This window comes from Pimephales promelas, chromosome 12 (genome assembly GCF_988280905.1).
Source record: "Pimephales promelas chromosome 12, fPimPro1.hap1.1, whole genome shotgun sequence".
Lineage (NCBI taxonomy): Eukaryota > Metazoa > Chordata > Actinopteri > Cypriniformes > Leuciscidae > Pimephales > Pimephales promelas.
The window spans coordinates 16510507-16536254 of record NC_142780.1 but is presented as its reverse complement, the minus strand read 5'-3'; the positions used below and the strand labels follow the sequence as shown (position 1 = coordinate 16536254).

The 25748-nt window shown below is 38.1% G+C and overlaps 1 protein-coding gene across 3 annotated transcripts in view; it reads right to left on the bottom strand.

The window, feature by feature from the left end:
* nbeal2 (neurobeachin-like 2) overlaps positions 1-23160 on the bottom strand; it is a 77284-nt gene extending 54124 nt beyond the window's left edge. For 2 of the 3 annotated variants that reach the window (XM_089117561.1, XM_089117563.1), the window contains exons 1-6: positions 22736-23160; positions 6015-6103; positions 5362-5523; positions 4055-4136; positions 3641-3753; positions 2718-2800 (exon numbers count right to left, since the gene is read on the bottom strand). In XM_089117561.1, coding sequence (XP_088973687.1) covers positions 2718-2800; positions 3641-3753; positions 4055-4136; positions 5362-5523; positions 6015-6103; positions 22736-22786 — 580 coding nt within the window. In that variant the 5' untranslated portion in view covers positions 22787-23160. Of the gene's footprint in view, positions 1-2717; positions 2801-3640; positions 3754-4054; positions 4137-5361; positions 5524-6014; positions 6104-7726; positions 7954-22735 lie in introns of all 3 variants that reach the window. The other variant, XM_089117562.1, reaches the window with a different exon arrangement.
* Positions 23161-25748: the final 2588 nt, after the last annotated feature.

The window sequence follows — 25748 nt, the reverse complement described above, 5'->3', positions numbered from 1 at the left end:
CCATGACGAGTTTCATTAATGCTGGGTAAGCGTACCTAGTACAATGGAGAGGGACGCTACGGAGGCCACCTGCTACCCGTAGGGAGGAACATATATAGACTGACTCGTGGGGCAGTGAAAAATGTGGAAATACCTCCAGGTAGGTCCTGCGTAGAAAGGAATGGAACTACTACAACTAGCAAAATCTGCCCAGGGAAAGACACGGGTTTACCAACTGGGAAACTGTACCATTGAGGTATACACATATGGGATTACCAAGGGGGAAGCACAACATATGGGGCATCTAGCCCTGTACAGGGGCTGACTGAGCGGGCATGCACTCGAGTACTGAGCCTGGTGTCGGACAACTCCATGGAGTCTGACTCCCGGAGGATGAACGGAGGAAACTCAATCCAGGGTTCGCCAAGAGGGGAACTCACCTAGAGGGCCAAGAAAGCCCTCGTATTCCCGCTTAGAGGGGAATGGTGCTGTAAGCGAGACACAGAGCCAACCTTCCCACACATTAGCTGTTTGTACCCAACACACCGGAATAAACCAGCTCTACCTGGAGATTGTAGAATCTCGTAAAGATAGCTCTGCAGATGCTCTGGCAAAGAAGTGCCACGTGCCAAAGCCCAGGAGGAGGCAACTTTCTGAATTAACATACACAGGACAGGGATCCATGGAACCTGGGGTGACGCCTGGCGAACTGAATCACATAGCTGAGTCTGATTGTTCGCAAAAGCCAGCCAAGGACAGGCTAGGAAACACTAACCAGGCTCTGTGCAAACAGCGCCAAGGGGACAACCTATGTATCGGCGGAGGGGCAGCGAGGGGGAGTTCTGGGGCCGAACCCGGGAAGCACAGCATCCCACTGCGAGTGTGGTATGACACTTACCTGACTCCAAGGGTCTCGGAGGCAATGTATCCTTGAATCGCAATGTCTTGGCTCGTGGCAAATGTGGAAGGGGGGCCTGGGGATGAAGAAGCATAGCGTCGCTCACTGCCAGACCACGCCCTCTAACCCCTGTGAAAAAATCTGCGCCATCACTCGGCAGCTTGACGGCACAAGACACAGCAGAGGAGCGGGACGTCCGTGGGGACTGGCCCTCTGGAACCGCTTCCACTGTAACCCTCAGATCTCACAGAGTGTTAACTATGCCCATAGCGTGCATTGTGCAGAGGCAGTGTGCTGGGTAACATCAGATGGGACTCCAGCCTTCGCGAGGAAGGACAGTTGGGAACGCACTGTCAACGTGGTCATGCTTTCACTGCTAGGGGTATCTTGCCCCAGGTATGACACAGTGATCGTGGCTGTCAGATGAAGACAGGAAACAACTGCATCCAGAAACACGTAGACAGAAAGGCATCTTTAACCCTTTGATGAGTACGATCACACCAGTGTGATTAGAACGTTCAGTGCATCATACAGACTATTTAAATTGGCAACTTGTTTTATTCTTATAAGATACACATTGTATAGGTATTAGGTAACTATAAAACTTACTCTATTCTTCTCCCACTTCTCTGATTGGGGCTAAGAGGGTTGATTGGGGCTCCCAAGTGAGACCCCGTTTGTCAGTCTTTTCAACATAACGTCAAATGTGACTGACAGACATGCAATCACATTTTCTTTGATCTTGAAAGTCATGTCATGAAACCTTTAAAACTGAGCATCTTTCGTGCAATTGTCAGTATTTTAATGTATGGCACAAAAACATATTTTGTTATGGAGAAAGTTAATAAAAAAAATAATTATGTCATCATTTATGACTTATGATTTATGTCTTTCAAAACCTCTATTCATTTTTTTTTTTTGCTGGAACACAAAAGATATTTAGAAAAATGTCAGTGTAAATTTTGTCCACATGATTAAAGTCAATATTGTTTGACAGAATTTTAATTTCTTTGTGAACTATTCCTTTAAAAAAGGAAGAAAAATTAAAATAAAAATAAAAAATTCTTCTTTAAAAAAATGTCATATAATGGGAACCACCTACCAACACTGGTTAGCAAAAAAAGAACAAAAAACAAAGAAAAGCAAAGCAAAACAAAACAAAACAAAACAAAACAAAGAAAAGACAAAAAGCAAAAAAAAACTAAAACAAACAAAAAGCAAAAAAAATAATAAACAAAACCCCAAAATGTGAACCTAGAGTTTTTTTTTTAAAATTTTAAGTGAATTGTACCACAGTGCGGACCAAAAAACTGATATGCGAGTTCAAATGACCAATAGAAAATCAAACAGACCTCATATAATAAATTACACCAATTCCACAATGATGATAAGCCTTTTGGTGAAAAACACCTTTTCAGCACAAGAAGCTAGTTTACCTCACCTCATGAGCACAGGCCACTTGGACCCACTGTCGCTGGCCTACCCTACTAAACCAATATAGGTGTGGAAGTTGCTTCACAGAGCTTTTAATCACTTGGACAAAGCTTGTAACACTGTCAGGATCATGTTATTTGTTTTGGCCATTGCCTGCAGGCTGCAACACAATCCTGCTTCTCATATGTGTTGATTTAAATCTACCGTCTTGATCCCATTCCTCTCTCTCTTCCCTGTCTCATCTGTCATGTACATTACATCAATAGACTTAATTACTCAATAGTTCTTTACAAACAGCAAGCCATTTTGTCTCCTGTGAGGCAGTATGTGTGATATCTCTCAGGATGTGACGAAGCGAGTAAATGGGGGTAAAGAGTGTGTCAAAAGGCAGGAGTGGGTGACGTACCGTGGAAGAGCAAAGGAAGCTCCTCTGGCAGAACAAGAGGGGAGAACTTATACTTGCTTCTCTCCAGCATACTGACCTCCTCCCTGAAAAACACATATCAAAGCTTTTTGTGGAAAAACTTGACACATTCTTACTTATTACTCAAGCAATAAGTTATAGGACACTGCGATACATCATCTACAGAAGCATAGAATATTAAAACTGGCTTTTTTCTAGTTTTAAGCATAAATCTACCAAAAAAAGAATGCATTATTTAATAATAATAATAAATGGCAGTACAATAATGTTGTAATACCATGGTATTTTGGTGGTATAAGTACATTAATCTACTTATACACCATGGAATTGACATGAATTATGTTTATTTTAAATAATAATAAACTATTCAATAATAATAATAGCAGTACAATTATGTTTTCAGGCTGTAATACCATGGTATTTTATAAATTCCATATTCCACGGTACTTTACAGAATGTTATTGCCATAATGGCTGTTTCCATAAAAATGTGGTAACACTGTAATATTTACTACAGTACAAGGGACTACACAATTCTTCTGCCAATTACCAAATTATACTGTTGATGGAGGCCAAAACAGTGACTGTTTATGAAATCCAATTTATGTTCAGTCAGCTTTTAACATCCAATCCATTTGTAGAGCTGAAACTATACATTTCCATGAACTTCACTTTAGTGGATGGCTAGAACAGTGATGTTTGAAGAGATGCATCGGTGCTGTGAGGAATTTATGCTTTGTGTAATTCAGACAGTTGAGCATAAGAAGCTGAGAGGTGAGGTCTGGGTGTGTTATTAACTGTTCAAGTGGAGCTGAAACAGAGCTTGCCACTCACAACGGCTCCTACGCATTCCTATTGTGGTTTAACACCCTGCTTAGCTCACAGACACACAGCATACACACTCACCCTGCCTGCCGTCTCCTCCACGTCTGATAAGGGTCGAAGAGATTTTCGCACAGCAGCAGGCCGTGTTGTACCACCGACTGTAAAGTGCTCTGATCATCTGGCTGCTTCTTCAGCTGTAACATACATACACGTGCTTGACTGAGTCTTGTGAATACACAAACCTAGCTTGTTATCACACAAACACTCCTTTGAGTAAAGAAGAGATCTTCCACCCAAAGCTTTCTGATTCAACCTGTTAGTTCAGAAACCTATACAAGCACAGTAAACACATGTATAGTAATAACAATAGCTGCATAATATACAATTAAGTGGACAAAAGTTTCACTGGTATGTTTAGAATAAACAAAAAGATAATTTATCAGCAGTGGTGTAAACCACAGTGAAATAGACTTCACAGACTTTTTGACTTCTTACCTGAGACAAACAGAAGTTTAGGAGCTTGATTGTCTCAAACACAAAGCCAGGGGTCTTTTCAGAGTCTATATTCTCCATATTCCTGCAGGAAGAGATTTCACAAGGATTCACATCAGTACTGGTATTATTGTACACTCAAGGAAGATCCACACAATATTTGCAATGGGCTCTATGCACGGCGGTATTTCGGGTGAAGGTTTAAGGATGCTGGATTACTTCCGCCGATCGTACTATCCCGAGAATTTATATTGGTTTTTATACTCTATGGCTATACTAAAGAAACATTAGTCACAAAAACAGACAAAACAGACACCCCTCATTTTGTTTATGCTTCTTTGTTTATTATATTAAATAAACATTACTATATATAAAATACATCTAAACATATTAAAGGAGTAGTTCACTTTTAAAAAAAAAAACTTTTGCTGATAATTGACTCACCTCCATGTCATCCAAGATCTCCATGTCTTTCTTTCTTCAGTCGAAAAGAAATTAAGGTTTTTGATGAAAACATTCCAGTATTTTCTCCAAATAATGGACTTCATTGGGAACCAAATGGTTCAAGATCCAAATGAGAGTTTCAGTGCAGCTTCAAAGGGCTTTAAACGACACCAGACGATGAATAAGGGTCTTCTCTAGCGGAAAGATCGGTCATTTCAACAATAAATAAAAAAGTTTAAGTTTTATAAGCACAAATGCTCGCCTTGCTCTGTTCTGTTATGAGCGTTCGTGACTCTCCTGTTCAAACTCGTTCATCAAAATGAACAAATCTTTTTTCGAGTCATGACTCAAAGGGTCCTAGATAAGACCGTTGTTCATCGTCTGGTGTCGTTTAAAGCCCTTTGAAGCTGCACTGAAACTCTCTTGAACCATTTGGTTCCCATTTAAGTCCATTATATGCAGAACATCCTAGACTGTTTTCATCAAAAATCTTAATTTCTTTTCGACTGAAGAAAGAAAGACGTGGACATCTTGGATGACACGGGGGTGAGTAAATTATCAGCAAACGTTTTTTTTTTTAAAGTGAACTACACCTTTAAAGTTTCATTTCAGATGGGACTCTGCCATAATCCTGTTTCCTCGGTTTTCCTCCGCTTTAAATCTCCCCAACCAGAAACTGAAGAGCAGCCTTGCATCAAATGCGGAACTTATGCGTGCATTTAGCATATTTAGCTATTTAGCATAAACCGCTACCTTGCGTTATTCCTGCTGTACGAAGATAGAAGCTTATCGACAGAGGTTTGAGCCACTGGGGCATTATCACAAAGAGAATGATGGCGTTCACTATCTGCTCCGTGGGAACTGACCTGCAGATGATGATGAAGAACTTGATGAGGAGCAGTGGGTGTGGAGCAGTGCTGTTCTTGTCCTGCCCTGACATGTGGAGGGCACTGTGCCACAGCTGGGTGCTGAGGAACACCAGTACCTCCTTGGGCAGGAGCGGAACATCGGCGCTCCATTCCTCCAGCCTGCAGACAAAAAAAAAATGTTGCTTTTGCTTTTTGTTTATTTCATTTTGCTTTTTGTTTTGTCTTCTTGATGAAGGATTGATAGATGGATATCAAAAAAGTCAAAGTACTGTTTGTTTTAATTAAGTCATTGAACATGAGCCTTGGTCATCCTTGTTTTATCTGCTCTTTTTTAAAAAAGTCGGCAAGTTTCTTAGGCCGTTGCATCACAATCCATTAACATATATCCAGACAGCCTCAATTTTTTTTTTTCTAAATTACTAGCCCTTGCTGAACTACATCACTGGGCTAATCTTTAGATCACAGATCTGGTGTGTATGGGTACGTTTTCAAAAGATGGATTTTTTCAAACTCAGCAACCGTTAAATGCAATTTAACAAATATAGAGCGCTAAATACCATCATAGTCAGAGTTCCATCTGGACCTGACCACCTACAGATCAACTCCCTGTGTCTATGACATTTTGATAGGTCAGCGTGTAACTGACTCACCGACGAGGCTCCGTCGACTGCACATCAATGATCTTCTCAAAAGAAGCCACAAATGCCTCCAACCACTGCTGCAGGTAAACAACATCTTTCTGAAAGACAGAGAAAGAAAAAGGGAAAGAGTAAGAGAGACATCTTTTGACAAGACAGTCCCATTGTGAGAGGAATGGGTTACGAAGAAACACACACTTTTGCAAATCCAAACTGAAAAGTTGCACTTTTAAAATCACTTCTCCAGTCCATTATGCTCCATCCAGCTGTTTTTGAATTCATACTTTGTGAAAACTCCCATCAGGGTCAGGTGAACCCGCAACCAGCTTATTTGGCGTTTCGATAAGATCTAAATCAATCAATATTCTCTCAGGCAAACCGCCAAATAGGCAAAATTATGTAGTTTTGCTTTTGCACATGCGTAATAAGTCTTTGCACCACAAGGTCTCACTAAAGCATGACTGGGCGCTATCTCCAAAATCAGAGCATGCACACCCTTGTGTTAACACAACAGGAAACTACAAAGTATGCAAAGTTTTGCAATGTAACAGTGGATACTGTGAATTCTTAATGCAATCAATGCAGTGACACCCATGCTTTTGTAAATAGGACAAAAAAAAATAAGTAGTGTTCGTTAGTGCCATTTTAGTCAGATGAAGAACTGTGTTGCTCGAAATGTTACATTATGTATTTTGGTGAGCCCAATATATATATATATATATACATAAATACATACATTTATTTATTTATTTTTTTCAGAGCAACAGTGTGCTGAGTTTTTGTATTTGTTTAAATACATTTTTAGGTCAAGCACCTGCATTTCAGATATTTTTGGATGTGCATGCTTTCTATGTTTTTTGTTTGTTTTGTTTTTTACCATAATAAGTAGCACTTGTAATGTCTCCCATTAGACTATTTGTGCAAATATAAAAGAGTAAATCTGATTAAATATGGTTTGATAAAAAGATTGAAGTCTTTACACTCTCAACGGGACATCTTTGTGCCTTATTTATCCATGAAAGGTACATAGTAGTACATTAAACATACACATTAAAACTTTAATAGTAGCCTATGAAAGCACCTTTAAGGGGTAGATGGTACAGCGTTGTCCCAAAGTTGTACTGCCATAGTGACAAGCTGTTGTACTCCAAAGGGTATCATTTAAAAACATCACAACATTTGCCATATGCAAACATTTATATGTAGTTTTATTGAGTTCCTTGACAAATATATCTCATTGTCGCCACCATTGCAACCTACTCTCCAAGAAATTCTCATTGTCTGCCAAATCTTTTTGTTGTTAGAATTCCCTTTTTCTCAGCTTTGAAGACAGTCTTTGTAGATCACTTCTCTAGCATGGCACTAGCATTGGGTTCAATTCCAAATGAATGCATGAACTGATCGAATGTAGACCTTGAATGCAATATAGGCAAATGCAGTAGAATCGTAACTCTAACAATTAGTATTTTAGTATTACATGTGACTGTCACTTGAAAGCGTCTGGTGGAAAAAAAAATGTCAAAGAGCGAGGAGCTATGCTTAGCTTAAATGATGCGGCTTGATCCGCCCACTCATATAGGGGAAGTTTCATGAAACAGCTTCATAAAACACTCTGATAACAAAACACAAGGGGCTTCTGGTATACTAAACCAATGTGCACTACAGCAGAATGCAACTGTAAAATAACATTAAACCTGCTCAAGGTGGAAAAAATGAAACTTTACCAATTGCTGTTCATTTAGGGGCCAGTCCATGTCTCATGGCAGGTGATGTGCGGTGGAGGGGCTCTTGTTACCCCAGTCTCTGCTGAGCCCCCACCAAGTTGCTTCTAAAACGTCCAGAATGTGTCCACTTGTAATCCTCAGTATCAATCAGAATCCATCATGACGCCTCAGTTTAGACGCGCTGGCTCACTTCTCTGCTCTTTTCTGCTCTCTTGCTGTCTGTACTTCTGTCAAGCAACCAGGAAATGGTAAGTCACTTTAACTGAGCCACATTTCCTGTCTTCTCTCAGCTGGTCTTATCGTCACCATGTTCGCTTCCTTCTTTGCCGCTACCACAGCTATATTGGAAGAGCGTGCATCACCTTGCCACGAACGACAACCGGTAAGCTACGGTGTATCTGATGCAACCTTTCACAACATTTTTAGGGGAAATTCTGTCTTTATTTATTCTCTTTCATGTTATTCAAAACCTGGATGACTTTCGTTCATTAGAGGAACACAATGAGAAATTATGGATGGGGAAACTTTTTAGAGTTTCGAAAACAGATTCAGCATAAAAGTCTCATAATAGTGATGTATTAAACTAATGCCCCAAAGTCCAAGTCTTCTGTAAACATACTACAGCTTTGGGTTGAAAACAGTTTGAAATGTACGTTGTTATTCACTGATAATCTTCCTCTCCAGTGAGGCGTTAGTTGCTACGACCAAACCGCTATGTAGGGCTGGGTACCGAGTTTGATACTTTTTAGGTACCGACCGAATTGCCTTGATACTATCGAAAGTATCGAAAAATGACTTGTTGTTCGGTACCAGATTTCGATACCTAAGGGGTTAACTCGTTAAATCAGTACTCAAAGAGATAAATATGAAATGTACAACAACACAAAATCAAAAAAAATATATATGTTCCTTTATGCACTGGCTAAGGAGGAGCATTAGAACAAAAAATAAAACCGAAGGTTTTCTGAGGCAATGTGTATGTAATCTTGTTAAAATGGATTTCATAAAATTGGTATCGAAAAAAGTATCATTCAGGAACCGGTATCGAAATCAAGGTATCGGTATCGGTATTTTCATTTAATTTTTTAAACGAAAATGTTTTAAACGATACCCAGCCCTACTGCTATGAGAGTTGAACTTGAGAAAAGATCACTCTGATTCTTGAGCAAATCTGAATGATTTGGTAAACATTGGTTTAGTAAACTGGATCAATTGAGTTACTGAAAGACATCTGATTCATATAATTACGGCAGATTTCAAGATTTTCAGTGAATAACAACTTAAAGGGTTATTCTGTAATCATTTACTCAACACTCATGACATTCTAAAGCCGTTTATAAACAATGTATATACTGAACATATTTAATTTAGGGTTTTATTATCAACATACTGTATAAACATTGATCAGCGCGTGTAACAACAAAAAAGGTAAATGGAAACTCAACAGGAGCTTGCTTGTTGCACAGTTGACCATTGTTTACATGTGATAAAAGCCTAAATTAAATCGGTGCATCATATAAAATGATCCTGTCTCTTCAGAACAATCGCTCAAACCATATGACAGAGTTGATAGCCCAGTTGTGCAACAGAGAAATCTCTTATTTCGGCAAAGACTAACACAGACTCTGGTTGACTGCTGTAATAGCATGCATTCATCCCACAAAAGTCAAAAAGATTTAGTGTGGCTTTCAAGTAATAGCTGAAGGGAAACCTGAAGATTGAGTGATGATATATCACTGATTCTGTCATCGGTATGAATCAATAGTCAGGGGGAAATGGCATGCCTTGACTTGATGCATAAACCAACACATTGACATCTGCATGGAAAGAGAACCCTAACATTAAACTCTTAAAGCAATGACACGGAACTGCAGTTGAGCTGGTATTGACTCGCTCTGCCGATTGATCACTTGATCCTAACTAAGTGCTGAACTTAACAGGGGGAATAGCCAGTCTGTCCCTGTGGATCCAGTGTTGCCTACTGTTTATATCATCACTCTTAATGAGTTTTCCATTTTAAGCTCTGGCACAATTATATCCAGTAAATTAGTTTTTGAAGTTAGTTCTTGACACAGATTTCATTTATTGAGAATACCAAATTTGCAAGACCATTTTGAACACTTTTATGAAAAAAAAGAAGAAAACTAGTAGAGTTTAATATATAGGTCCCTTTGCCTGGCATTTGTGTATGTCTGTGGATTAACCCATTAAACTGTGTTATGATATATATATATATATATATATATATATATAGGCTAGATCAATAAGTCAATAATATCAATAAGTCATTAATTCTCAAATAATTTATCCAATTTCAATATAAACAGTTATAAAATAAAATAAAAAAATGGGAAAAATGTTTTGCAGTGTTCCTAATATTATTTTCCACTGGCAGATAAAATATGTGAGAATAACTATTTTTATGTACAGAGGTTTGGTGGTCTGCTGTTACTCGACTAGATAATCCGTCAGGGTTGCTTCATTTCAACAGAATTAAAATTGCACTTTCTCAAACTAACCGTCAAAAAATAACAACAACATCCAACATACTAAATCATTTTAATTGATAATGGGAAATGAAAATGTTTCATGCAGATCTCAGAACTGAAACTATTGTGAAACCATTGTAAATTCATATTCACATCCATATGTGGAAGACACTCTTACTACACAAGGCATACCAGCCAACAAAAATGAGCTACACTTAATGCTTTCTACATGAAACTTCAACTAATTCTGACGTTTCATGAATAAGGTACACAACAAATCAACAAAGTCAGCATATGGAAACAAAAATTTGGCAGAAATACATTTTAGATGATGTGTGATTATTATTTTTGGCACTTAATAGTAAAAAAACAACAACAACAACATTATATTTAAATGTATGTTATATGCCAATGGCAGTTAATATTATAGGGTGAATTTTTGGTAATAAAAACACATTTGATGTTGAAACTTTGACGTTGTGTGATTTTGATTTTTTCATATAGTCAAGAAAGTCAAAACCACTGAGGTGGAACAGACCAAAATCCCCATTTCAAGGGGAAGATGGAGACAGTTGATGAGTTTAAAATGAAATGGTTTTCATGCGAGATTAATTCCATGTTAAGACATTATTGTATCAAATTGGTCTCTTTAATGAGTACATTATTCATGGAAACTAAACTAATCCATTTCCCTTTTCCATAAATATGATAATTGTCTTGTGATGATTTAAGGAGAGTTAGTTTAATTCAGGTCAGTTCCTGAATGGTATATTTTCAGTGGTATTCACTGTATGAACAATGAGTTCAGTGGTATTCTCTGAAGATGGCAAATCACAGATGAGCCATTCTGTTTGAGATTCCTTGCGGCTCTCGGCGCCTGCAGCTGCTCAGCGGACACAAAGAGAGTTTTTCACCCGGTTTCTATTAATTATTCTCAATGTCAGTAAACACATGCCCCAGGACACATGTGAAAAAGACTTTTCATAAGGCAAAACATTAAAAAAAACTTTAACATTCAAACCGTTTTCATGATTATTTAAGACAAATTAACTCAATGCACACGTAGACCAATTAAAAAGGCTCAACCAGTCGCACCATGTAGGCTCGGCTACTATGTGGCTTCCAAACCACCACCAACTGCCACAAGCCTCACCCACTAATGTACAAATAACCCTAAAAGAAGGAAACAATCGCTTCCTCTTAATTAGGTTATAGGGGATCAAAATGAGTAAATAGTTGCTTCATGACATACCATTGAACAAAGTGAATTACTGTTCCTGATTAGCCTTCTTCCAGTTGATTGAAGCTGTTAAATGAGTCAAAGAGAGTTAAATATAGTTGAACAGTCCCATGGGGAAGTCTCGGAAAGTACTGGAGCTCCTTGACAGCAGCGGCCTGGACTTATCCCTCCACCTGGGGTTTTTTGAAAGCAGTGTGGATTGCCCTGCAGCATTGAACATGTTACTGCACCTCTATTGAACTGGCCTGACGATTTTGGTTTTGTGGAAAAAATTGTACCAAACAAAAATAAGATAATAAAACTAAGAAGTCAACTTTTTGCTAAATGTTACATTGTCTCAACATGTATACGCATCAAGGCCAGACTTTAAAAGCAACAAATGCACTCAGCTCTCAATTCCCTGCTACATCTCTTTAACCACCTAGAGATCTTAGTTTCAGTTAGGTATAATATAATAAATGTAGTATCACTTACAAAACCAAAGTCATATTCAAAAATGTGTCTTCTGCACACAGTATAATATGTTTAATCAAATGTGTTTAATGAACAAGTATGTGTTTAATGTTGTAACTTGTGTCAATTGTTTTTAACACATTGCTAACATGTATTATCACATTGCTATTTTCCAAGCATGTTTAGCATATATCATGATAATTGCTATCATGTTTTAGCCATGTAGATTCCTCATCATTAGCGGCTGTTTCTAAAGCCTGTTTTATGCTTCTGCGTCGAATCGACGGCGTACCCCCGCAGACCCCTATCCGTCGACGCGAACCCCTCTCCGACCCCTCCGCCGTAGCTCGACGTGCACCTCCAAAAATTTGTAACTACGCGTCGAGGCGACGCAGACAACAAGGGCTTTGATTGGTCAGATTATACATCAATTCAGGAGTGTAGCTTTTCCGATTTCCCCCTCCCGCTATTAGCGCTATTTTTAACATTTGCACCCTCGTTCTGATAATTATAATACTCTTATAAAGAAAGTAAATAAAGAATTAAACGAAAAATAAACAGTTTTTTATTTCATTGTTAATATATGTCTATATTCTTTTCTTTCTTTTTTGCTCGCAATAAACTTCAATCAATCAATAAATCGACGTTCGTTTTGAAACACAGTTTGTTGTTTATTTTCAATACAATGTTCACGGTTACATCATTGATAATACAGTACTAACCAAGTCTGCCACGGGACACTATATCCTGCCATAGCACAGTTCCATGTGGAGACTTTTCGAACAGGTATCGTTATGGCAGCTCGGGTGGAACCTTTATTTTACTGTCTATGGGTGGAACGGGCCCTGGACATCCGTGTTGATTCTGTGGGGATAAAGTTTGTGTCGTCTTGTTATTCAACGTCGATTAGCTCTCCAGCTGGCAGCTGCAACAACATTGTCTCTTTCGCTCGCGGCGCACGGAACCAAAGAGATTCGCGAACCCCCCTAGCGTTCTGGCGGCGAAATGCACCGCGATGCACCACAACCTCACGGAAAAGCATAAAACGGCCACGACGCCGTAGTGGTGACGACGTAGCTACGCCGTGGAGTTGACGCAGAAGCATAATGAGGCCTTAAGGGCCACTATACTCAAGTCTGTAAACACTTGAGACGAGAGTGTTTGTCTCCAACCATAGTTATTCATTCACAAGTATGCATATCTACTATATAGCTGTAATAGTCATAGCAGATATACCGACTACTGATTTCTTGTCATCATGATTGGCCGATACCGATTATACCAAACATTATATAAGTGATGTAACCTCTCTGTTGACTGTCTCTCTCTCAGGTGATGAACTGAGAAATCAAATTTTCCTCAAGCATTTCCCAGACAGCAAACTGACATTGAATCAACGTGGAAACGACGTCTCTCATGACATTGAAACAAAGTTGATTTGCTCATCGAATTAACGTTGAACCAACGTCAGACGCGGCATTCTTCAAAGCTAAATGAAATCGAAAATTGGTTTGCTTTCATAACGTTGAAACAACGCGTTGATTTCAAGTTGATTTTCCCTTAGTTTTGAAAGAATGACGCATCTGACGTTGGTTCAACGTTAATTCGATGAGCAAAACAATGTCAGATCAACGTTGTTTCGATGTCATATTTCCACGTTGATTCAATGTCAGTTTGCTATCTGGGTTGACAGAGGTCATCTAAGAGGTCATCATATTATAAGAATATCCTATAAGTTTCAGAACTGAAAACGTCCTTGTTAGTCCAATAAAAGCTTTTATTGACACCAGCCTCAGCAAACGACTTTTTCAAAGTGGGGAACTATGATGACAAAGAGGATAAAACACCACCCCCACAGAAGAAGATCAACACCTACTTCAACACGGCCGTTAGCCCCACCTACCGATTTGCGCACTACACGCAGCTAAATAACATAGATGCCTACCTCCTGATGACAAACCGGTCCAGCTACCGAGCAATAAACATGCCATTTACAAAATATTGTGCAGTGCCTGGTTGTGGAAGAAGACAGTCGCTTCAAGCGAATGAGTTGAAACTCATTATAATATGCAAAACTGTTATCCACTCACAGCAGTGGGCGTTTACGTCTTCAATGCGAGACGCCCATAAATACCGAGGGTTTTTGAGCTAGACTCAAAACTATGGTAGAATGAATGAATGAATGAATGAAAATGAAAATAGAAAATAGCCTATTACTAATTCATTTTGATGTTTTTGAATGTAAAAACCAAGCGAAAGTCATAAGTTGACCTCAGACAATAATATAAAAAAATGTAAAATGCCAGTTCATGACCCCTTTAAATGTAATGGCTTACAGTCTATGCTTATAACTCTACAATCAATCAATCAATAAAACAAGGCATCATCAAGTACATGGTTCATTTGACATAAAACCTTTCAAATTTGAAAGAAAAGATTTTGATCAGGTTTGGAGGATCTTGTTACTGCTGCCAAAACCTCAGAAAAGTTATACAATTTATTGATTTATTTTGTTATTATTCATGCTTGACATGATTAAAAAAGTATATGACAAGTATATATGTAATAAAATCATGTTTGGGCTTGTTCACAATCAAGTCAACTGAGACAAATTTTGTGTTATGACATTTGGAACCATGGTAACCTTTTTATCAAAAGTCCAAAACACTCTCCAAACAAATGATCAAATGTTTTAGTGAACATAAAAACCACAAGTGTATATGCCTCGAAGCATAAAACATTTATAATATCATAAGTTACAAGTAATAAGATCCTGATTGATGAGTGATGATCTTCTATCTTGTGCGCTTCTATTCTATGGCGCACACACGGTAGGTTAAATCAAGAACTGTCAATCTGAGCGATCGATCCAGTGACAGTCCAATCCACACATCGTCCCTACACAACCGACCATACCTGAGATCCAGATTCCATTGGTATAAGTTTTTTAAATGACGTTAGAAAACACTGCATCATGATCGCGATGAGTTTGGATGAGTTTGAAGTCCTATCTTTACCAAAGCAGCATGCCATGATGTCACTCCATAATAATTCCCAAGATCTGAGCATCATGTTCTGTTTAAATCGATATAACCTTCTTTTTTAAATAAAGATGTGCAATTTACTATGGTATACTAATGTTTCGCAAAGTTACGAAGCAGAATGTGGCGCAAAAGCTATTTCCATGCAGTGGCGGCGACATTTTAAAAGCAACACCAAGTAAAGTTTCCTCTGCGGTCGCCCTACAGGTTGGAAGCGGAATTGTCCATTACAGCGGTGGTAAATAATTTTGATCCAACCGCAGCCTAGTGTCGCATGTCCGCTTGCCGTTTATCCAGCACCGGTTTTGGAATGAACGATGTCCACAGACAAGTATGTTGCATGATTTTATGAAAGTTTTGTCAATTGTGGTACCAGTCCTGAGCCCGCCAGGGAATCAGTGCTTTTAAACACCCCTGATTTACCATAATGTGCAGGCAGCTTGACTATCATGCATGGGTTGGCACACAGGGTTTCAGCCAGTACGCAATAATGAAATGAAACGAAATACGAAGTGACCGTTCGAAAGGGAACTACAAATCCTGCTCTCCTGTTTAATATTGTTCACAGGAAAAACTACTGTCTGGAGCAATACAAGCAGGTACATATAGACTCCCAATAAAACACCAGGCAGTTGAGTAATAAAGAACGCCTTGAAACATTAAAACAAATCCACTGTACAAAAACTATGACACATCAATGCAAAAAGGCTGAAGTCAAGGCTTAGATCACAGCTTTCTGGTTCATCCAGACAGTCTGCTTGTGTACACATCCAGTGGCTGTATCAATGACTCAAACAAAATATGTGTGAAGGTCATACAACGCATTACAAAATCAGGAAGTAGCAAACTTTTTTCAGTATCTTTTTGATTAATCTGTTGTTCAAAGTACATGTTGTAAAATTGGGTTTGGGTTTGACAGCGCAGAGTCATTCTCATGTCTGCTTAATGTTACATACTCAGACCCTGATGGAAATCATTTTGGTGCTGTGGGATGAAGCACATCTAAGATCTTGTTTCTGTTGATAAAAATATTAGTGAGCAAGAGTGGACATTGGCAGTTATACTCGGCCCGAATATATGAACATATCTGTAGAAAGATCTAATATGCTACTAATACTGCTGCAATTTACAGTAAGCACGCAGTGTGAACTGCAATGTACAGTCTTTATGATCTTAGGCCTTAACAAAGTGATGTGCCTGCACTTTGTGAACGCTAAAACCATTTAAACTGTTTGGAAGGTTAGTCAAGTGACGATAAAACATTTTTTAAAAAGAAAATTAAATTAATTACCCTTTAAAAAGGTTCTAATATGTACAATTTTGGATCCCAATGTACCTTTGAGGTATTATTATGCACTATTTAGGTAGAAAGGAGTACCTTTGAAAGGGTACTGCCCCAGTGACAGCTTCTGTGCCTTTTTGATGATATTGGATGAAAAAAACTGGCAATCCAATATGGCCTGGATTACACAACACTCTTTAAAAGAAGGTTAGGGTTATGGATTTGGAGCCATAGATGCCAATAAAGAACTTTTATTTTTAAGAGTGAATGTTAAATTCTCTGGGCGTTTTGCTCTGGAAAGGAAAAGCCCTGTTGAATCATTTTAAGTCTATTAAAGTATTGAACTATCCAGCACAACATTTTAAGATTTTTTTTAAGAAGTTGCGCTCTTTGTTGGCTCCACCACACTGGGGAATCCGAGGGCCGTTTCTCATTGCTTGCAGGAATGTGAGGAATAGATAAAACGAGAGCTGGAAATGCTTTTTAGTGCCTCACGTGCACAACGCTGACATTCACACAGGAGTAAGATCAAATAGTGCCACCTGTACACAAACATTTGTCTTAAACGTGACGTAAATCTCAAAAACTTGACTTACTGGTACTTGACAATGGTACACAACGGCAGTTGAAAGAATTGAGGTGGGTGATGTATTTTCACCGCTGCCTACACAAGGACTCTCAACCTATTGTGACAATATACTAAAATCTATTCAGATTAACAAGCAGGTAGAACAAGTCTGTAAAAACATAGACACCTGTCAAGTCAGACTCCTCCTAGAAGGAACATGTGTGAGAAGCAACCAATAAATTGACATTTTTTTTGTAATATAACGTAATATGAATTTGATTGATGTTACTGTGAGGGAATCCAGATGGTAACATAGAATTGGAAAATTCAGTGATGTTCATCATCATTTACTCATCCTCATCTCAACCCTGTATAATTTTTTTTTCTTCTGTGAAAAACAACATGATATTTTGTTTGACGCTTCTGTTTTTCACACAAAGATGGTGATTTAAACTGTTCATCTATGATAATCTACTCTTCTGAATTTTTTTTTGCACTTGTATGAAAACTTGTCAGGAAAGAACCAGTGCCAATTAACATCAAACTTCTTTATAACAGATACAAATGCGTCCCTTAAGATGCGCACCATGTTTGAAATCATTGACGCAAAACTAAATTGGTTATGTCATGTGACATGCAACAACCAATGCAGAAAAATTTCAGTTTTGTTTTAGATTTTTGACCTTTGCAAATAAATTGTCATTCACTTTCCTTGTGTGGAAATCAGAAGCTCCAGAATCTCCTTTTGTTTCCACACACACACGCACAAACACACAAAGTTAGACATTGGAAGGAAGCTATAAATGACAATATGTTTGTTAATTTTGTGGGACTGTTTCTTCCATCGTAGAAATTAGAAAACTATTTCTAATACTGATCCAGATAACCAACTCAAGCTCATTTGTACATCATCTCCATGAAGGTCTTCCAAATATCAGACGCTCATAGAAAAGTGTTAACCCTCAAAAATCACAACAAACAAACACAAGCGTGTTATTTTCCAAAACCTCTTCCTCAATTGGGCTTCAGCTGAACTGAACTGAACTGGTGTGATGATGTGTACCATGTAATTTGTCAACTCAAAAACAGGTTGTTCTGGGAGGTTACAAATGGCAGCAGCAACCATGACGGGAAGTGGTTATCACATCAGTGTTGTCCTCTGAACAGCACTCTCAAGAGGAAGTGGTCTGACAGAGAGGCAGCATTGCTCTAAAAGCCAAATTAAAAAAAAGGCTGCCACCACATTACAATACAGCAAGATCATCAGAATGACATGACATTAACTGTCTCTGATAGGGAAGGAGTATTCAGTTCTAAAGTCAAGTCAGGCAGCCACATGCATTCGTATTATGAAATCACTGACTCACATGTGAAGACTCACATCATAACAGCCTATAAAAGCTGTGTTATTCTACATGGAGTGGGTCACCTCATGGGGGCAGCCATCTTAAGATCACATGACTCACTCTATCTTGGTACCCTTTTTGTAATTTTGTACTTCCTCACTAAATGCATCAATCATTCATGTCTGACTGCAAATGGCACATATCTATAGCAGCAAACATTTGATTTCATGTAATGCTACATCCACAGCACTAGGTGGCAGTTATGAGTGACATATTGATCAGAGCCAGAATTAAGATATTACTAAATACATCCGATACAATAGTTACAGTAGATCTTTTCTTCCATATTGTGATGTACATCTGAAAGTAATAAATTATTGAGGAAAAAGTAGGGTGGCGACTTGATCTACACATCAATTATTGATTGGCTCTTGAGATGTGTTTGTTGCACTAATTAAAGCCAGAAGAAAGCAAGCTTGCTGGGATGGGGTTTTCATCAGAAGATCCAGGTATGCTATTTTGATAAAAAAAAAAATAAAAAAAAAATAAAAAAAACTTTTGAAACATTTTTTTTTTAGAAAATAGATTGGGTAAATATTCATGTCATGATGATTTTAAACTAACAACCAGACTTTGATATAACCTGTAATTGCAAATGATACAAATCTTAAAGGAGGCAAACATTGTTGTGTCAGTCCAAATTTACTAGCTTCCCATGAGACCTCATTAAACTGGGAGGACAGGACACAGGACTTATTCTATGGCCAAATGACTTGCATAAGAGGTGAGGAGAGGTTTAAATGGATTTTAAATAGAGCACAGCCTCATGAGCCCAGATAAAAACATGTCCGATTTCAACTATCCAGTCGCCCTTATCCAGATAGAATCTCAGCAGACAGTCTCAAGCAGTGCCATTAAAATGGGTGTTTCAAATAGAATATGAATCATGCGGGGGGAACCAACCCATAAACATCAGTGTACAAAAATCACATACACTTCACCTTTTACCATTGTAAATCACATTTATGTCAACTGCTTTGCATGTCTGGTTTGTGTGGATTTCTGTAAGCTGTGCAGTTATTAATAAATGGGAATGTAATGACAAAGGGTTCCTTTTTTGAATTATACCATGAATGAGATTCTAAAGAAACATTCCAAGCTATCTAGACAACTTTGTGCCAATGGCAAGACCAGACTAGAACACTAATACATAATTCATACAGCAGCTATTCCATACAATCTGCTAATACAATATTTTAGAGTGCAAGCACCAAATTAAAACAGTGATCTACTACTCAACATTTCACTATAGTGACCCTGTGCTTCTTGTATCCTGCACCTGCTGTTTTGGTTACCATGGTATCCATTCATAAAAAGAATACTTCAAATAGTGAGCCATTACAGCTGACTTCAGCTGCTGACCCTAAAAAGTGATCATGTTGCAGATGGAATACATGGATGTCTAACTTGTTTTAACAATATAAAATAATCCCTCTCTCTCTCTCTCTCTCTCTCTCTCTCTCTCTCTCTCTCTCTCTCTCTCTCTCTCTCTCTCTCTCTCTCTCTCTCTCTCTCTCTCTCTCTCTCTCTCTCTCTCTCTCTCTCTCTCTCTCTCTCTCTCTCGCTCTCTCTCTCTCTCTGTCTCTCTCTCTCTCTCTCTCTCTCTCTCTCTCTCTCATATGCAGAGGTGCAATTTGGTCTTTGTATATACCGCCAGAGGGTGTTGCCAACCATTCTTCTTTGGGGCATGTCCATTTCTTATTCATAGTGAAGAGAAGGGCCCTTCCAGAAAAGTTCAATAAACCAGTTAAAAAATGATTCAGCGATTCTTTTATGCCCTGATATGCTGGCCTGTTTTATTACATATTCTAAATATCACAGAAAATAAGTCATGGGTGCAAATATTGATGTTGATTAAACTATAACATTTTTTTTATGGTAGGACTTTATCTGTTGAAAATCTATTTTTTGTTGATTAACTTTTATTATTAATAGTTTGCATAGTAATTTCATGGCCCCCGAGTTCAGTTTGTTGCAACCATGATTTAGAAAAACAAAGTCATAGAACTGCTGATAAAACTGTAAACTCTCAAAACCGTAAACATTCAATTTTAGATTCAACGAGTCTGTAAACCGTCTTTTTTAAACCGTAAAAAAGTATACTGCTCAGTCCTATAGACTATAGACACTATTGTACGTCTGTCAGACATTGGCCCAACACCGAACGTCAGCCTAACATCGCAGAGACATCGACCAGCCATAGGCAGATATCTTTATCCATGAAATAACAGTTGACATCTTGCAGCGGTTACGTCATTTGGTGCCAGAGTGCGCAGTAGTGAACCTGAGGTGGAGTGAGTCGCAACTATACTAGAACATCCTTTTTTCAGCGGTCGTAAAGTAATTACTTAATCAAAATAAGTAACTAGCCTACTCAAGAGTATGCAACTTCGTACAGAGCCCACTTAAAGATACTTAAAGATAAAACTGATTTGTGAACTATTGTTAAGACCCAATCGTTTGTGAACAAATCGTTAGAACCCGGTTTGACTGATTCACTGAAAAGATTCGACTTGATCTGTTAACGAATCATACAAAGCTAATTGAAAAATAAATCTAAAACATCCCAGCAATAACATAGAAAATTATTTATTTAAATAAACGCTAACGCTTTAGATTACAGCCCGGAAAAGTACTGGGTGATGAATTTACAACGTAACTTGTCTTTCAGCAATTATAGTGCCTGCATGTATAAGAGAACAATATGTAAAGTTTGCGGAATAAAAGGGCAACAAAGAATAAAAAAAAAACATATTTATACTGTAAGTACTATAGAACTAAGGGGTACTTATTCTACTATTATGATATAGCAATATGACATTTGGGTGCAATTTGGCAAGAACACTGCCAAATAGTCAGTGTTGGGTAAGTTACTCTAAAAAAGTAATTAATTACTAGTTTTGATTTGATTTGATTTATTATGGATTGGACAGACAACCATAATCCAAAGGATAACATGATAAAGTGTAAACACTTATTTCCAACATGGTCCTTGGTGTTAAAAAAAAGACATACAAACATGTAACTATTATAAGACAAAAAAAAATACTAGTTACTAATTACCTCTTCAACAGTGTAATTAGATTACTGTACTAATTACTCTCTCTAAAAAGTATTTAATTACTTTTAATTACTAATTACTTTTAAAATCTCATATCAATCTTAACCATCTGAATAATACAAGGATAGACATGAATCTCTTTTAATTCTTTCAAATAAATACTATAAAATTGCATGAATTATCCTTAAACTTACCAAGGAGGAGAAGATTACATTTTAAAAACATACTTTTTAACATCAGACAATACATTTTGATGTTAAACCTACTATTGTTTTACGTCTGATCTCATGACATTTCACACTTTTTTCATACATATTTTACAATAATTCATACGAATTTGTACGAGTGCAATCGTAATATTTAGACACCTCATAAAATGCATACGAATCGCTGTGAGATCGGATTGATCTATACACAGTATTTACCTCAATTACATCAGAAGTAACTGTAATTAAATTACAGATAAATGAAGAGTAATCCCTTACTTTACATTTTCAAGGGAAATGTAATTAAATTACAGTAACTAATTACTTAGTAATTAGTTACACGCAACACTGCAAATAGTATAGGCTTTTTTGTTTTAATTACAGGGTACATCAAAAGTTACACTGTAAAATCGCTTTAAGTACTTTCCGGGCTGTAATCTAGAGCGTTACCAAATAAATTAAACAATAAATAAATAATTCAAGTTTAGTTGAAGTTGGCTTCCCGCGGCAATGTAAAATTAAAATGAAAATATGAATTAATATATTACTGTTTTTATTACTGCTGTTGATTTAATTATTATTTTATTGACTTTATTACAAAGTTATTATCACCGTGAAAACTACAAAACCGCGAATTTGTGAAAAAGGGGGCGTCACGCGCATGCGTATTACATGCTTAACGTGACTACTGGCCTCCTGTCATGAATAATACAGCGATTTAAACGTTTTTGCGGATCCGTGTGACCGGGATCGTTTTTTATAACGCATGTCGTCTGTCCGCAAACAAACAAACAAAAAAACAAACGTGTTTAGTAGACTAGGTTACATTGTCGTAACTTACCTGGAGAAAGAAGAATGACATTACCTGGCTCACACAGGTAAACACTAGAACTGTACAGGATAACTGGTAACATCAAACTGATCAGTGATGAACTGTCGTGCTTTGCTAAAATATCACCAGTCCTTGTCATCACAACTGTCAATCGCTTCATACCAACATAGCCTAGCTAATGAAATATTAAGTGAGCTTCAAATGTTTTCACTGTGTACGTGCACGCGCAACCTTCCCAAAAAATAACCACAGGCGCACTTCCTGAAACTGTTCCAACACAAAGGCGCAATGAATTATGGCGAATATGTTTGCCATATAACTACTGCACGATGAGACACAATATTAAATGACATTGCCAAGTTTGTGTCAACATTAAACTCAGAGGGCAACAGGTGTCGAGCGGCAGGCGCGTTCGCCTGCCCATGACTCACCTTAGTGTAATATAACATCCACAGCTCGTACAGTCGCTCTTTCGAAGCCATTCTCACTCGCCTTTCTGCGTATTCCTTCCACTTATGCGTCAATCAAACCATCTGAATATACATCCACAAACGAAGTATCCGTGGATTGACTCGGCGAAGATCCAGGGAATTTTGTTAGCCAGAAACAGCATGCTGCTGTACAGCTGTTCACTACCTGGTTGCCAAGCTCTCCCAAAGTTGCATGTCTTAGACGAAGGGTGGGTCAAAATGAAAATTCCGATCTGAAAAACTAGACAATGTAGAGTGCAACATTTGAGAAATGTCGCCGATTAGGCGCTGGATAAACGTGCATCTCTACGAGAGGAATTTTAAGGGAGTTAAACGCACTTGTCAGTGCATGCAGAACCCTGTTCGCACTGCCCTCCTCTTGAACATTACAGTGGCAGTAGAGAGCAAACCGAGGAAGAGCCGGGAGGAGTTCTGCCTTCTTCAAAGCTGCACACAGGAAAACCAGTAAGCATCACAGTGTCGCAGCGGATTGTGAAAATTAGCAGGGATGGATGGCACTGCACTGGAGCGCACATACTTTTCCTGGTGGATTGGTTTGTGGAAACAAAATTTAATGTAAGAAGTAAAGATCAGAACGTGATGTACAGTAAACACACACACACACACACTGTGACACACATACTCAGGTTTACTATAGGGACTCCCCATAGGCGTAACGGATTCTATACTGTACAAACTGTATCACATCAAACCCATCACAGAAAACTATGCATTTTTACACTTTCAAATAAATAAAAAAATATTATGTATGATTTATAAGCTTGATTTTTCATGGGGACCTCAATGTAGGTTTCGGGTCGTACAGCTCATGACCATAGGTGTGAGTAAGAAACATAGATTGACCAGTAAATCAAAAGCATCCAGCTCAGCTCCTTATTCACCAAGACAGACCTGTACCTCGACCGCATTACTGCAGATGCTGCTTCAATCCGTCTGTCAATCTCCCGTTCCGTTCTATCCTCCCCTCACTCGTGAACAAGACCCCAAGATACTTGAACTCCTCCACTTGAGACAGGAACTCTCCACCAACCTGAAGCGGGCAAGCCAGAGGGCCCCAGACCCGTACTCCCAGAGCACCCAGCACACACAGTCAAATACCTTCTCCAAATCCATAAAGCACATGTGGATTGGTTGGGCAAACTCCCATGAACCCTCCAGCTGCCTGGAGAGGGTATAGAACTGGTCCAGTGTTCCACGGTGGGGACGAAAACCACACTGTTAGACTTTGTGTGATCCACCTGTTTTGGAACACACCGTCCGGTCCCCCTTCTTGAAAAGAGGGACCACCCCAGAGGTACTGTCCCCGACCACCATGATGCTGCAGAGGCATGTCAACCACGAAAGCCCCACAACATCCAAAGACTTGAGATACTAAGAACGGATCTCGTCCACCCCCGGTGCCTTGCCCCTGAGGAGCATACTGCAGTCCGGCCTGCCGATACTCGTCAGCTTCCTCAGGTCAACATAGCTCCCAGGATTATTCTGATTATCAAACCCCTCCACCACGATAAGGTGACAGTTCAAGGAGGGGTTTAATTTGGTATTGTTTAGAACCATTTTTCTACTCCACAAAACAAATTCTCAGTCCACAATCTAGAAACAAACAGGATCTAGGTTCATTTGATTGGCATATAGCAAACTAAGACTCAACCTTAGCTGCATGAAGGAAAGCATTGTATATCCACAAAACTTGAACAAACCTATTTTCCATTTTTTTTCTAAGACATGTATTTGGCCTGTCATTGCTTACAGTATGAAGTATAACTATTCCTTCATGTTGCTGTTTTTATTGCAAAACAATGTGATTTTTTTTCACACAGCCCAATCTTTTAAGAGTAAAATACCACTATTTTACAGTCAAAATCATTCGAGATTTTCATACCATCCATGGCCTTTGGATCCCTTGAGAACCTATGCAAACTCAATGCAAATAAACTGGTGTTGGTATGAGTTTGAATTATCTCATTTAGTATCCTTCCTAAATGCATGTGCCGCGACACAACCATATTTAACATAATTGAGTTCTGAAGGGTCTGCTGTGCTTGCTGCAACTGGAGCAACACTATGCTTTTGATAGTGCGTTGACATATGAGATACCACAACTTAAACAAAACATTCATTCTAAACCAAAGCAAATATTTACCACACTACCATACTGTTAGCCCATTACCCTTAAACAATAAATACAATATTTAACATTTTACTCATTTTAGTAATCCATCAAATAAAAATGACTGTCTAAGGTTCACAATGTATAATTTATCCTATTACTAAGTGCATCTTTGTGACTGTTTGGCCATGGTGACTGGGAAGAGGATGGACCTTGAGGCAGCTGTATCGCCATGGCAATGCCCTACATTCCACACCATGTCACTTTCGGGGTGTTTGTTCGCCTGTTTGGAGAACTTGTACAGGCCATTTTTCTACTTAGATGACTTATGAGTTCTGATTTCCTTTTCTTTTTTGTATTTTATGAATATAGCTGTGTGTTCATGTAGCCCATAAAAATGTTTTGTTCAATCTTTCGTAAAATTACTTTAACTTTTTACTTTATCTTATTTAAACGGACTGTAGTGTATAGCATATTAGTTGTCCATCTTACAACTAATAACAAAGAGCAAAACAAATGAGTAGACCTACTGAATGTTTAAGTCTATAATGCAGTTGTTGTATAAAACTATTGATTTTATTTTCTGGATTTTTATAAATCAGCTATTTATCAGTTATCAGCCATAATTATTAGCTTATAGCTTGTTACTATCTGTGCATCCAACTTCTATTAATTATTTTATCAAATGATGCAAATACAGCCATTTGTTGATTTATGTATTATTTTTTTTAAATATTTAATAAATATCATATTATCATTATGTTATCACTTTAGTCAATGTACCGGTATGAAACATATTATTGACTGGTAGTTTATACAAAATAGCTCTTTTCGGTGCTCCTT